Source organism: Scyliorhinus canicula, chromosome 8 (assembly GCF_902713615.1).
Source record: "Scyliorhinus canicula chromosome 8, sScyCan1.1, whole genome shotgun sequence".
Lineage (NCBI taxonomy): Eukaryota > Metazoa > Chordata > Chondrichthyes > Carcharhiniformes > Scyliorhinidae > Scyliorhinus > Scyliorhinus canicula.
In genome coordinates this window covers 161,422,659-161,438,432 of record NC_052153.1, presented here as the reverse complement: position 1 = coordinate 161,438,432, position 15,774 = coordinate 161,422,659, and the positions used below count along the sequence as shown (strand labels likewise).

Below are 15,774 nucleotides of genomic sequence, written 5' to 3'. Positions count from 1 at the left end.
GAGCAGTCATGTTCAAACGATGTTCTGATTGCGGGACGAAGTTCACAACTGTGCGACCGGATTTTGAAAACACTGGTCCCAACTGGCTTTCAGCATACCGGTTGTTCTGCGCATGCGTGCCCCCTCAGCAGTACGCAGGCCTGGAGCCCGGCGGGGCAGAAGGACTCCTCTAGACGTCAGTGTGCTGACCCAGGAGCAGATTTTTTTTTAATTACTGGAGTCATCCTGCCTGGAGTGGTGGCAGGGAGCTGGTCACGTGGGCGCACGCTGACATCACGTGTTGTGGCTGTGCGAGAGAAAGGGTGGGGGTGTTGGGTTACAGGTATAGGGTGGATACATGGGTTTGAGTAGGGTGATCATTGCTCGGCACAACATCGAGGGCCGAAGGGCCTGTTCTGTGCTGTACTGTTCTAGGGACAACGCAGCATAAAGATGATTACTTGATCTATGGGTTATCAATTGTGCCACTGCAAATCCGTATTCAGAGTTCATGTGTGTTATCTGCAGGGCAGCATATTGAAATTGAAGCAACCTCTTTATATTTTTCAATGGATGCAGATCTTAAATCATTAGCTGAAGTCTCATCAGAAAACTTTGAGATCATGAGGCCTAAGCAAGCTCACCAGTGACATATAGGTAGGTGAAAATGGTGGGTGGAGAAGGTTGGTAAAAATGATCCCGGGATAAAAGTTTGAAAAATGTTGCAATAGAGGTCCATGGTCCCCCACAGCCTCTTTAAGGGCATGCTAACGAGAAGAGGAAGGGTGGGCCGTGCTGATGAGCAGTGGTGAGAAATGAGAGATTGTCTGAATCGTTTTGAGTGGTTGGGTTTGAGTTGAATGACTGGACCCAGGTTGCTAGGCAACTAGGCTGGCTTCCGGTAGCCAGACACCGGAGGTGACGCGCATGCCCGCGACGGAAGTCGTGCTGCCAAGTTTCTACCGTTTTCAGGAGTGATGGCGATGGATGTTCGTTCCAGGGCCAAGCGCTACGAGAAGCTCGACTTTCTGGGAGAGGGACAGGTGAGGCCTGCCCCGCACCTGTATATATTTAAGCAGTAGTGCCGCCGGGTGCGGTACAGGGCTCGGGCTGGCCGTTTTCTGCTTTTATATTAGCTGGAGAGTCTGTTTATTGTCCGTTACTGTATTCCCCATGGCTCAGAATGGCATTTTGTTTGAGTTAGTCCACCCCTCCAAATCCGAGCAGAAAACTGTTTCATTCGTCTCTGCTTCAATCATAGCCAGAGAACAATGCAGTCAGTGCCATGCAAGCTGAAAAGGGGCAAGCAATTATTTTTTTGGCGCCAGCTGGTAGCACCGTCGCCTCTAAATCGTACGATTTTTGGGTTCGAAGCCTGCTCGAGGGGGAGAAAAATGAAATCTCGATAGACAATCCAGTGGATTTCTTGGGGAGGGGTGTGGGGGGAGAGGGCCAACATTCTGCTTAGTTGGGTATAAACGATACCATGATGCTTTGAATCAGAGGAGTTATCCCCAGTGTCCTGGCCAACGTTTGTCCCGTAATCTATTATCAGAAAAGGGCTGATTACGTGCTAGCTGTCTCTTATTTGTTGGAGTTTTTCCGAGTGAAAATTAGCTGCCATGCTTCCAGCATTACAACATGGACTAAACTTCAAAAAGTACTTCATTTGCTCTGGACCACTCTCCGTGGACGAGACATTGTTCGTGAAAAGCACTGTATTCTTTCATTACTTTTCTGCAGCCAATTTTTAAATACATAGAATTAAGCAGTTGGAGGGATTTTAAACCACCTGATTTTAAAGCCTAGTCATTGGAGTTTGAATCATATGTCAACATTAATGTCAATGTTCATTTGGAACACTCCTGTCCGAATCAGTGGTGCTGAGGTTGAGATGATTGACAGCTTAAAATTCCGAGGTGTGCTGTCCTGGTTTAACCACATTGATGCTACGACCAAGAAAGCTTATACTTCCTCATGAAACTAAGGGAATTCAGCATGTCCACATTGACCCATGCCAATTTTTACAGATGCACCATAGAAAGCATCCTATCTGGCTGCATCACAGCCTGATCTGGCAACTGCTCGACCCAAGACAGTAAGAAACTACAGAGTCGTGAACATAGCCCAATCCATCACACGAACCTGCCTCCCATCCATTGACTGTCTGCAATTCCCGCTGCCTTGGGAAAGCAGGTAGCAGAATCAAAGATGCCTCCCACCCGAGTTATTCTCTTTTCCAACCTCTTCCATCGGACAGGAGATACAAAAGTCTGAGAACACGCACTAATAGATTCAAAAACCGCTTCCCTGCTGTTACCAGACTCCTGAATGACTCTCTTATGGACTGAATTGATCTTTCGACGCATCGTCTCTGCTGAGTAGTACTACACTCGATATGGTTCACCCGATGTCTGTGTTTATGTATTTACATTATGTATCTATCGAATGTCCTATGAGGTTTCAAGCATGGAACGATCTGTCTGGACTGTACGCAGAACAATACGTTTCACTGTACCCCAGAACACGTGACAAATCCAAATCTATAAATATTTGTCAACTCGGGGCAGCACGGTGGCGCAGTGGTTAGCATTGCTGCCTACGGCGCTGAGGACCCGGGTTCGAATCCCGGCCCTGGGTCACTGTCCGTGTGGAGTTTGCACATTTTCCCCGTGTCTGTGTGGGTTTCACCCCCACAACCCAAAGATGTAGATTGGTGTAAATAGGTAGATTGGCCACTCTAAATTGCCCCTTAATTGGAAAAAATAATTGGGTACTCTAAATTTATTATGGCCAAACCACATACTCTGCACATAGAATCATAGAATTTACAGTGCAGAAGGAGGCCATTCGGCTCATCGAGTGCACCACCCCTTGGAAAGAGCACCTACTTAAGCCCACACCTCCCATCCTATCCCCGTATGAACTTTTGTAATTACTACTGGACAGCAAATATAGCCATGATTAGGAAGTGGGTAGTGGGGGAGGGGTCGGTGTGGGAGCGAATGGAGGTGGCGTCATGTAAAGACACAAATTTGGGAGCACTGCTAACGGCACCTCTACCGTACCCCCACAGCGACCCGGATACATCCTGCTGGACAGACATCTACTATCTGACAAACTAGGGACGGTAGCTATGCCGACATATACAGACGACTGCTCGAGGAGATAAGGGCAGTGCTGTGCCTGCCATGGGGAAAGTGGGAGCAAGAGTTAAGTATGGTGTTTGGGGCGAGGACTGTGGATCAAAGCACCGCATAGGGTGAACTCCACCTCTTCAGGTGCAGGGCTGAGCCTAATGCAACTAAAGGTAGTGTACAAGGGGGCACGTGACAAAACACATATGAGCGGTTTCTTCCCGGAAGTGGAGCACAAATGTGAACGGAGGCCTGGCCAACCAGGTCCTGTAACCCTATACCCGTAACCAACCAGGTCTCAAATGTTCAGGTCCTGTCCCAGACTTTTTGGATACTGGACCGCCTTTTTCGAGGCTATGTCCAAAGTTGTGGGAGTAAGGATGCAGCCAAGCCCATTAGTGGCAGTCTTCGGGGTTTCGGAACAGCTATAGCTCTTTACAGAGAGGGGCAGACACACTAGTCTTTGCATCGCTGATCACCTGTCTGACACTCCTCCTCAGCTGGAGATCAGCAGCGCCACCCAAGTCTGCGGACTGGCTGTCCGACTTAGCGGAATTCCTCAATTTTGAAAAGATCAAATTCATCATCAGAGGAAGGCTTCTACAGTACATGGAAGCAATTTACCAATGAATCTGTTCTTGACCAGCAACCAGTAATGGGTCCGGGGGAAGTAGGGCACAGGAACCAAAGGGTACTGAAGGAAAGAGAGCCCTCGGTGGGACCACAACAACAGGGTATATCTTGGTGGCTGCAAACACACTCCTGGTATATTTTAATACCATGGGGCGGCATGTTAATAGTCAAACCAATTACTGAGAGCCCAATATTAAGGTGGCTTATAGCAGTATATATGTTTCCTATGTATTCTTTTAAAAAATAAATTTAGAGTACCAATTCATTTTATCCAATTAAGGGGCAATTTAGCGTGACCAATTCACCTACCCTGCACATCATTGGGTTGTGGGGGTGAAACCCAGGCAAACACGGGGAGAATGTGCAAACTCCACACAGACCGTGACCCAGAGCTAGGACCGAACCTGGGACCTCAGCGCCGTGAGGCAGCACAGTGGTTAGCACTGTTGATTCACAGTGCCAGGGACCTGAGTTTGACTCCCAGCTTGGGTCATTGTCTGTGTGGAGTTTGCATGTTCTGCCCGTGTCTGCATGGGTTCCTCTGGGCACTCCGGTTTCCTCCCACAGTCCATGTGTAGGTTAGGTGGATTGGCCATGCTTAATTGCCCTTAGTGGGGTTACGGGGATAGTACGTGGAACATAGAACAGTACAGCACAGAACAGGCCCTTCGGCCCTCAATGTTGTGCCGAGCCGCGATCACCCTACTCAAACCCACATATCCACCCTATACCCGTAACCAAACAACCACCCCCCCACCTACCTTACTTTTATTAGGACACTAAGGGCAATTTAGCATGGCCAATCCACCTAACCCGCACCTAACCGGTGGAACCTCACCAGCACCGCACGCGGGGGTTCATCTTCCTTGGGCCTCCTGGCAAGCACCCTGTGCGCTCCCTCCAGCTCCAAGGGCAGATGGAGAGACCCGGCCCCCACTAGCGAATTCAGCATTACAGCCACATAGGCTGTCAGGTCCGATCCCGCAAGGCCCAAGATCCGCAGGTTTTTCCGCCTCATGCGGTGATCCAGCTCCTTGAAGCGTTCCTGCCACTTCTTGTGGAGTGCCTCGTGCCCCTCCACTTTACTCACGAGGACCACGGCCTCCTCCTCTCGTTCAGTGGCCTGCGTCTGCAACTTCTTGATGGCAGCACCCTGGGTGGACTGAATCTCTGACAGCCTTCTGTTCGTTTCCTGCAGAGAGCTCAGTACTTCATCCTTGAATTCTTTAAAGCAGCGCAGGAGATCAGTTTGTTGCTCCTGGGCCCAGAGTCTCCATTCCTCTGGAGCTCTGTCGGCGGCCATCTTGGGTCCCTTCCCCCGTTTTTTTCTGAGGAGCTGCTGCTGTTTTTTCCCCCTTTCCACTCCGAGTTCGAGGCATGGACTGCAGGGAAAGTCGTTCAGCACACCTTCCCCCACTGGGAGACGTCGAAAAATTTCTGTTTTGGGCTCTCAATAGAGCCGAAAAGTCTCTTTAAAACGGGAGCTCCCAAATATGTGGCTTACTACTCCATCACAGCCACCGGAAGTCCTTTCTTGACTACCTTGTCCACTTGTGTTTCCACCTTCAAAGATCTGTGGACCTGCACGCCCAGATCTCTCTGACTTTCTTTATTCCTAAGAGTTTTACCATTTACGGTATATTTCCCCTTTATGTTAGACCAACCAAAATGCATAACCTCACATTTGTCTGGATTAAACTTCGTTTGCCATTTCACTGCCCAGGTCTCCAACCTATCTATGTACTGCTGTACCTTCTGACAATCCTCTGCCACTCCACCAACTTTGGTGTCATCCACGAACTTACTAATCAGACCGGCTACATTTTCCTCCAAATCGTTTCTGTACACCACAAACAATAGAGGCCCAAGCACAGATCCCTGTGGAACACCACTAGTCACAACCTTCCATTCAGAAAAACACCCTTCTACTGTTACCCTTTGCCGTTTGTGACCAAGCCAGTTCTGTATCCATCTTACCACCTCGCCTCTGATCCTGTGTGACTTCATCTTTTGTACCAGTCTGCCATGAGGTACCTTGTCAAAGGCTTTAGTGAAGTCCATGTAAACAACATCCATCGCCCCCCCTCATCAATCATCTTTGTTCCTCCTCAAAAAAACTCGATCAAGTTAGTGAGGCACGATCTCCCCTTCACAAAACCATGCTTTCTATGGCTTATGAGTCCATTTGTTTCCAAATGGGTATAAATCCCTTCCCTGAGAATTCTCTCCAATAATTTACCTACTACCGATGTGAGGCTCACCAGCCTATAATTTCCAGGATTATCCCTGCTACCTTTCTCAAACAGCAGTTCCACATTAGCTATTCTTCAGTTCTCTGGGATCTCACCTGTAGTCAATGAGGATACAAAGATGTCAGTCAAGGTCCCAGCAATGTTCTTTCTTGCTTCCCTCAGTATTCTGGGATAAATCCCATCTGGCCCAGGAAACGTATCTACATTAATATCTTTTAAAAGACCAATACCACCTCCTTTTCTATGTTAACATGACCAAGACTGTCCACACACCCGACCCAAGAATCATCTTCCATAAAGTCCCTTTCTTTAGTGAACACTGATCCAAAGTATTCATTTAGTGCCTCACCCATTTCCTCTGGCTACACATAGGTTCCCCCCACTGTCCTTAAGTGGTCCAATCCTTTCCCTTGCCACCCTCTTGCTTTTTATATATGAAAAAAAAGCTTTGGGAGTCACCTTAATCCTACTTGCCAAGAACTTTTCATGACTCCTCCAAATCGTTTATGTACACTGGTGGCGTTCATCCATACGCTCACCATGTTAGTGCTGAACAGAAATTTCACCCATGAGGTGAACCCTGGTTCAAACCCAAACCTCCATGAGGTACCCCCATTCTACTTGATCAAAGGCTTTCTCGGGGACCAGGGAAACGATCAATTTTGGTGTCCTCCACCAGATGGGTGGATTATCCATCTGGGTTATTATCACGTTCAGCAGGTGCCTGGTCGCCATTAGCTCTTAACAAACCCTGTCTGGTCTCCGACAATCACTTCTGGCAAGCAGCTCTCTGCCTCTGCAGAGCTTTCGCCAGATCTTTATCGTCCATGTTCAGGAGTGAAATGGATCTATGGTACCCGCACTCCATCGGATCTGTGTCTTTTTTGAGGATCAGTGAGATTGTGGTCTGTGCCAGAATGGGCGTCAGGGCCCTCCTCGCGTCGTTGAACATGTTCCGCAGATGCGGGGACAGTGTTGCCGCAAATGTATTCTCTAAATCCACTGGGAACCCATCCGATCCCGGTGCCTTTGCTGACTGCATGGAATTAGGGCAGCATGGTAACACAGTGGTTAGCACTGTTGCTTCACAGCACAAGGCTCCCAGGTTTGATTCCCGGCTTTGGTCACTGTCTATGCCAAGTCTGCACTTTCTTACTGTGTCTGTGTGGGTTTCCTCTGGGTGCTCCGGTTTCCTCCCACAGGAAAGGTGTATAGGTTAGGTGGATTGGCAATGATAAATTGCCCTTAGTGGGTTTGCTGGGTTACGGGTATAGGGTGGAGGTGTTGGCTTGTGTAGGGTGCTTTTTCCAAGAGCCGATGCCGACTCGATGGGCCAAGTGGCCTTCTGCACTGTAAATTCCATGATTCCATGATCTCTTCCAGCCCGGGCAGTGTTTCCAGTCCGCCTCATGGCCTCCTCCACAACTGGTATGTCCAGTTCCTCAAGGAACCGTGTAGTCATCGAATATCCCTCGGGGCTCGGTGTATGGTTCGTAGTCAAAGTTTGCAATGGCCCCATTAATTTCATTTCGGGCTGTGACCATCCTACTGTTCCTGTTCCTATGGGATACAATGTGGAAAAGTGTGAGGTTGTGCACTTTGGAAGGAGAAATGGAGGCATAAACTGTTTTCTAAATGGGGAAATGCTTCGGAAATCAGAAACACAAAGGGACTTGGGAGTCCTTGTTCACGATTCACTTAACGTTAACGTGCAGGTTCAGTTGGCAGTTCTGAAGGCAAATGCAATGTTAACATTCATGTTGAGAGGGCTAGAATACAAGTCCAGGGATGTACATCTGAGGCTGTATAAGGCTCTAGTCACACCCCATTTGGAGTATTGTGAGAGGTTTTGGGTCCCGTACCTAAGGAAGGATGTGCTGGCCTTGGAAAGGGTCCAGAGGAGGTTCACAAGAATGATCCCTGGAATGAAGAGCTTGTCGTATGAGGAATGGTTGAGGACTCTGGGTCTGTACAGGTTGGAGTTTAGAAGGTTGTGGGGGATCTTATTGTAACTTACAGGATACTGAGAGACCTGGATAGAGTGGACGTGGAGAGAATATTTCCACTTGTAGGGAAAACTAGAAGCAGAGGACACAATCTCAAAATAAAGGGACGATCCTTTAAAACAGAGATGAGGAATTTCTTCAGCCAGAGGGTGGTGAATCTGTGGAACTCTTTGCCGCAGAAGGCTGTGGAGGTCAAATCACTGAGTGTCTTTGAGACAGAGATAGATAGATTTTTGATCAATAAGGGGATCAGGTTATGGGAAGAAGGCAGGAGAATGAGGATGAGAAAAATATCAGCCATGACTGAATGACGGAGCAGACTTGATGGGCCGTGTGGCCTAATTCTGCTATTACGTCTTATGGCCCTTTACCTGTGCTATCTCTCTTGAGGCAGCCTGTTCCCTTAGCTGGTGTGCCAGCAGTTGGTACTGAGCCCCCCCCCCCGCCTGATCCCACCCGCCACAAGTCCACCCAATGCGGCGTGTGGTCCGAGACCACGATTGCCGAATATCCCGTGTCCACCATTTCCGCCAGTAGCAACTTACCCAGTCAATCCGCGAGTAGACCTTATGCACATGGGAGAAATATGAAATCTCCTTTGCCTTTGGAATCCCAAACCGCCACAAGTCCACTCCACCCATGTGCTCCACAAACCCTTTTCAGCTCCTTTGCCACTGCCGACACACTCCTGAACTCAAGCGGTCCACCCCCAGATCAGTGACCGTGTTAAAGACCCCTCCCCCATAATCAGCCGGTGCAAGTCCAGGTCCGCGATCTTCCCCAATATTCGCTTCATGAACTCCACATTTACCCAGTTTGGGGCATAAACACTTACCAGGACTATTGGCATTCCGTCCAATTCCCACTTGCCATCATAGACCTCTTTCCCCCACTCCACTCTGGTCTGCTGCAATTTCCACACCTCAAGTGCCACATGCTTATTGACCAGCACCGCCAATCCACACGTCTTCATATCTCACCCCAAATGGAAAACTTGCCCTACCTACCCTTAGCCTCGTCTGGTCCCAATCTTCAGATGTGTCCCTTGCAAAAAGGTTACATCTGCCTTTTTAAACTCCTCAGATGCGCGTAAACACCCGACCGTTTGACTGGCCCATTCAACCCCCTCATGTTCTGTATGACCAGCCTGATCGGAGGGCACCCCCCACCCGTCCGTCGATCAACCATACCCCTTCTTAGGTCAGCTCCCTGCCCTTACCACGCAATCCACCCGGCCCACCCAGATGTCCACTGCCACCACTCCCTCTCATATAACGCCACAGCAACCACACCGTTGTCAGCAGCCTTCCCCTTCCCCTAAACAAACCAGCCCTATCCGCCCTCTGCTACACAAACCACCTGATCACTCCCCACTGCGCTCCCGTTAACTAGCCGTCCCAGCTAACCTGGCAGCCCCTGCCCAAGGCGCCTCAGCCTCCTACCCCACACTGATCCATCCACGCCCCTCACCCCCCACTAACGTAACTGTCCTGGAAGAAGTCAAAATAGGGTTTCCATCTTTGGGCAAAACTTTCCGGGGGGAGATGGTATGGACGGTTGTGGTTGTTGGTTATTTATTTAGTTATGATGGAACCTCCTGTTCTCTTTTTGATCTTGGGTTTTTGTTGCACTTGATGTTTATTTATAAATGCCGTCATAAAAATATTTATTAAAAAATGTAACATGGAGTGTGGACCAAGATTACTACCTCTGGAAGCACCGGTTTTCCCAGAGTGAAGAAGGCTATACGTGTATAGGCTATACGTGAACTCCTCCCTTGGGTAGTTGAATCTCCATGGGTCTGTTTCTTCTCCCCCCAGTTAGCGATTCTGTAGTGTCATGGGGGTCTCTTTGTTCCGAGGTCGAGGTTTCCCTCTCCCTGCTCTTAACTGTCTTTGCGACCTGATTGCTGGCTCGTCGACATTCTGGTTGATACAGCAATAGATGGTGGGGTTACGTTGGAGAACCTTTTGGTGCCAGTTTGGCAGGGTTGAAACGTCTAATCCGAAGTTCACAAGCGACAGCCAACTTGCGTGTAACCGCTCAGCTCATGGCTGCCACCAAAAGACCCTCTCCTCCCCCCCCCCCCCCCCCCCCCCCTCATTCCCACCTTGTTTGTTGTTTTGTCGTCGTCGTCTCCCCCCCCCCCCCCCCCCCCCCCCCCCCCCCCTTCTGCCAGGCCCTTCCCGCCTTTTGGGAGCTGCACATACCATTTAAAGTCTTCCAGCAACACACACACCTGTCATTTGTGAGCTTGTTGACCCAGTGGAGGATTACCTCATTCAAATTTGGTGGTACCATAGAATCTCTACAGTGCAGAATGAGATGATTCTGCCCATCGAGTCTGTACCAACCCTCCCAGGCCCACTCTCCTACCCGCCCTTCCCTATCCCCGTAACCCCACCTAACCGTTGACTACTGAGGGGGCAATTTAGCATGGCCAATCCACCTAACCCACACATCTTTGGACTGTGTATATAATGTTCCGAAGAAGAGTTACATTGGCTCGAATTTTAAACATTCTTTCTCTCTCCACAGATGCTGCCCAACCTGCTAAGATTTTTCAGCACGTTCTGTTTTTATTTCAAAGATTGTGTACATCTTTTCTGTACCTGTTCACACTGCTTAAAGTTTTTGAAGATTAGGGGCTGGTTTAGCTCACTCGGCTAAATCGCTGGCTTTTAAAGCAGGCCAGCAGCACGGTTCGATTCCCGTACCAGCCTCCCCGGACAGGACAGGCGCCGGAATGTGGCGACTAGGGGCTTTTCACAGTAACTTCGTTTAAGCCTACTCGTGACAATAAGCGATTTTCATTCATTTTCATTCATTTCTCCCAAGTACACAAAGCCGTCATGAAAAATTGCAAAATCCAAAACAAATTTAACGAGATACATAAATACAAGGAAGAGATTATCAAATCCACAGTTTTCGGTTTGGATGCCTTAAACTATAGGCTATTTTTTGGCAGCAGTGCTTTATAGTTTGATATTTTTCCTCAAACTAAATGATGCAGTTAATATTTTACTGGTTTCAATTTTTAGTTTGCCACCGTCTATAAGGCAAAAGACAAGAACACAGACAACATTGTCGCAATAAAAAAGGTAAGCACAGCTTTCATCAGAATTTTTTTCTCACCTTAATCTCATGACTATTCTACATAACTATGTTGAATTCCATTTTCCACTCACTGTCCATTGTTTTCCCAGGCTCTTTTGGGATTTTCATATATTGGCTAGTATTATTAGTTACTGCATTCAGTTTGGTATTGTTTTTTGCCCCTGAAGCCATTTTATGAAATGACTAAGTAACAGCAGCCCAGTGCTGACTGCTTTGGCCTCTTGGCAACTGGTTTCCTGTCTGGAACCTCCTCATGCATGTCTCAGCCATTGCTTTCTACCTTAGATCATCGAACATACAGTGCAGAAGGAGGCCATTTGTCCCATCGGGTCTGCACCGACCCACTTAAGCCCTCATTTCCACCCTATCCCCGTAACCTAATAATCCCTCCTAACCTTTTTTGGTCACTAAGGGCAATTTATTATGGCCAATCCACCTAACCTGCATGTTTTTGGACTGTGGGAGGAAACCGGAGCACCCAGAGGAAACCCATGCAGACACGGTGAGATCGTGCAGACTCTACCCAGATAGTGACCCAGCGGGAAATCAAACCTGGGACCCTGGTGCTGTGAAGCCACAGTGCTATCCACTTGTGCTACCATGCTCCCCATTAGCAGTGTGACCTGATCTATTGGCCTCACTCACCAGATCTGCAGCCTCCTCTAAGTAAGCCAACATCAATGGGATGAGAATGGATCTGACCCAGATAAATTATGTCTTAAGTCCTGAAAAAAAAGATCATCAATGCTTTTGTGGTTTCAAGTAGTTCCGACGCATGATACTGCTTTTCAGCCTGCCATGGCAACTGCTCGGCCCAAGACCGCAAGAAACTTCAGAGAGTTGTCAACACAGCCCAGTCCATCACACGAACCTGCCTCGCATCTATTGACTCCATCTACACCTCCTGGTGCCTGGGAAAAGCGGGCAGCATAATCAGAAGAGCCCTCCCATCCGGCCTACTCACTCTTCCAACCTTTCCCGTCAGGCAGGAGATACAAAAGTCTGAGAACACGCATGAACAGACTTAAAAACAGCTTCTTCCCAATTGTTACCAGACTCCTAAACAACCCTCTTATGGACTGACCTGATTAATACTACACTCCTGTATGCTACACCCGATGCTGGTGTTATCTAGTTACATTGTGTACCTTGTGTTGCCCTATTATGTATTTTCTTTTACTTCCTTTTCTTTTCATGTACTTAATGATCTGTTGAGCTGCTCGCAGAAACATACTTTTCGCTGCACCTTGGTACACGTGACAATAAACAAATCCAATCCAATCCAGCCTGCCTTCCATTCAGAACATGTGTTCCTTATAGATTTTTTTTCCAGTGTTATCAGCTGCACATATGCCCATGAGGGATTTTAGTGTACTGTCCTCTTAAACATTGATTTATCTAGGAGCACCACCAAGAGCAGGGGTGGGACAACTATTCAACCTGAGGGCCACAGCTGCGGATTGTATGGAAGGCCATATACCTCCTAATATATTTTAAAAGAAATGTTACCACGTGTGCTTGTAATCTGTTCCATATCTGTTAGGGAACACATTCCTAATTTCTCAAAACACAAAATGCGATGCACTTTCTTTTACATTCAGCATTCTTCCTCTTAAAAATGTACATGTTTGCTGCACCTCTGACAGGAACAGAAGATGCACACAAACATCCGAATTAGGAGCGGGAGTAGGCCACTCGGCCCATCGACCCTGCTCTGCCACTTAAGAGTATGACTGATCTGACTGTAACCTCAATCCCACATTCCTGCCTACCCCTGATAGCCTTTCCCACCCCCCCCCCCCCCCCCACCTCTTGATAACCAAGAATCTGTCTTAAAAATTATTCAAGGACTCTGCTTCCACCACTGAGGAAGGGTTCCAAAGACTCCTGACCCTCGAAGGGAAATAAATTCTCCTCATCTCTGTCGCAAATCAGCAACTCCTTATTTTTATTTTTAAAGTGACTCCTAGTTCTAGATTCTCCTACACGAGGAAACATCCTCTCCACCTCCACCCTTTCAGGATCTTGAATGTTTCATAAGACATAGGAGCAGAATTAGGTCACTTGGCCCATCGTGTCTGCTCCACCATTTAATTATGGATGATATTCCCAATCATCTCCATTCTCCTGCCTTCTCCCATAACCCTTGATTCCTTTATTAATCAAGTACCTATCTATCTCTGTCTTAAAGACACTCAGTGATTTGGCCTCCACATCCTTCTGTGTTAAAGAGTTCCCTAGATTCACCACCCTCTGGCTGAAGGAATTCATCCTCATCTCTGTTTTAAAAGATCGTCCCTTTAGTCTGAGATTGTGCCCTCTGCTTCTAGTTTTTCCGACAAGTGGAAACATCACTCCACGTCCATTCAATCCGAGCCTCGCAGAGGTACAGGGTACCTTCTATTGTATGTGTCGGACCCGCTGGAGAGCATGGAGAGGGTCATGTGCCTTTTGGTGAAGTTTGGGGCGTTCTCAGGATATAAGTTGGGAAAAGTAGGAAAAAGCGAAGTGTTGGGTCTGCGAACCAATTTAGGTGGCATGCCATTTAAGGTGGCCAGAAACAGGTGTAGCTATCTGAGGATTCACGTGTGACAGGTCCTCCAGGTGGATCCTCACTTCTATGGCATGCACCGACCTCCGTATTGGTGACCTGTGCCTTGGTCACCCCGTCACCTCCTGGGCCCGTTCCTCAAAGGTGGTGAGGATTTGTATGTCTGGCACGCCTCTGCCAGTCTGGGCCCTCGCTTGGCGATTGTGGCAGAGCTTCTCCTGCGGAGACACAGCGAGGGCATCGTTAGCCGCAAGCGTGGTTCACAGTGGTGGAGGGGGATGTGGAGGAAGTGATGGGAAGGGGGAGTGAAGGTAGAGTTGGGGGCCGCATGGAGGGTTGCGGAGGTTGGAGGCTCATGGGTGGGGAGGGGAGGCACGGCCTTGGTGTCAACTCACCCGTGCTGCCTCGTGTGGATGGTTGACCTCGCAACACGGAGGCCAGTCCTCCTGGTAACAATCCCCAAGCTCAAGTCCGCCACCACTTCGTCCCAGGCAGCACTGGCTGCCCTGTGGCTCACCCTCCAGGACCCTCAGGGGAACAAAACATCCCTCCTGCCCTCCACCGCATCGAGGAGCCTCCCCAGGTCTGCATCCCCGAATCGTGGGGCCGATCGTCTCGGCACCATGGCAGTGAGCTGAGTGGGGCTGGCTGTGCAGATGTTTGCACCTGTAAACCAACCTTCTGTGACTCATGCATGAGCACACCCAAGTCTCTGCACAGCGGCATGCTTTAATATTTTATCATTTAAATAATAATCCCGTTTGCTGTTATTCCTACCAAAATGGATAACCTCACATTTGTCAACATTGTATTCCATATGCCAGACCCTAGCCCATTCACTTAACCTATCCAAATCCCACTGCAGACTTCCAGTATCCTCTGCACTTTTCGCTTTACCACTCATCTTAGTGTCATCTGCAAACTTGGACACATTGCCCTTGGTCCCCAACTCCAAATCATCTATGTAAATTGTGAACAATTGTGGGCCCAACACGGATCCCTGAGGGGCACCACTAGCTACTGATTGCCAACCAGAGAAGCACCCATTAATCCCCACTCTTTGCTTTCTATTAATTAACCAATCCTCTATCCATGCTACTACTTTACCCTTAATACCATGCATCTTTATCTTATGCAGCAACCTTTTGTGTGGCACCTTGTCAAAGGCTTTCTGGAAATCCAGATATACCACATCCATTGGCTCCCCGTTATCTACTGCACTGGTAATGTCCTCAAAAAATTCCACTAAATTAGTTAGGCATGACCTGTCCTTTATGAACCCATGCTGCGTCTGCCCAATGGGACAATTTCTATCCAGATGCCTCGCTATTTCTCCCTTGATGATAGATTCCAGCATCTTCCCTACTACCGAAGTTAAGCTCACTGGCCTATAATTTCCTGCTTTCTGCCTACCTCCTTTTTTAAACAGTGGTGTCATGTTTGCTAATTTCCAATCCACCGGGACCACCCCAGAGTCTAGTGAATTTCGGTAAATTATCACTAGTGCATCTACAATTTCCCTAGCCATCTCTTTTAGCACTCTGGGATACATTCCATCAGGGCCAGGAGACTTGTCTACCTTTAGCCCCATTAGCTTGCCCATCACTACCTCCTTAGTGATAACAATCCTCTCAAGGTCCTCACCTGTCATAGCCTCATTTCTATCAGTCGCTGGCATGTTATTTGTGTCTTCCACTGTGAAGACCGACCCAAAAAACTGTTCAGTTCCTCAGCCATTTCCTCATTTCCCATTATTAAAACTCCCTTCTCATCCTCTAAAGGACCAATATTTACCTTAGCCACTCTTTTATGTCTTATATATTTGTAAAAACTTTTACTATCTGTTTTTATATTCTGAGCAAGTTTACTCTCATACTCTATCTTACTCTTCTTTATAGCTTTTTTAGTAGCTTTCTGTTGCCCCCTAAAGATTTCCCAGTCCTCTAATCTCCCAGCAATCTTTGCCACTTTATATGCTTTTTCCTTCAATTTGATACTCTCCCTTATATCCTTAGATATCCACGGTTGATTTTCCCTCTTTCTACCGTCCTTCCTTTTTGTTGGTATAAACCTTTGCTGAGCACTGTGAAAAATCGCTT

The 15,774-nt window shown here is 48.0% G+C and overlaps 1 protein-coding gene across 5 annotated transcripts in view; it reads left to right on the top strand.

Moving 5' to 3' along the window:
* Positions 1-897: 897 nt before the first annotated feature.
* cdk7 (cyclin-dependent kinase 7) overlaps positions 898-15,774 on the top strand; it is a 69,947-nt gene continuing 55,070 nt past the window's right edge. For all 5 annotated transcript variants that reach the window (XM_038805581.1, XM_038805584.1, XM_038805583.1 and 2 more), the window contains exons 1-2: positions 898-1,022; positions 11,049-11,108. In XM_038805581.1, coding sequence (XP_038661509.1) covers positions 957-1,022; positions 11,049-11,108 — 126 coding nt within the window. In that variant the 5' untranslated portion in view covers positions 898-956. The remainder of the gene's footprint in view (positions 1,023-11,048; positions 11,109-15,774) is intronic.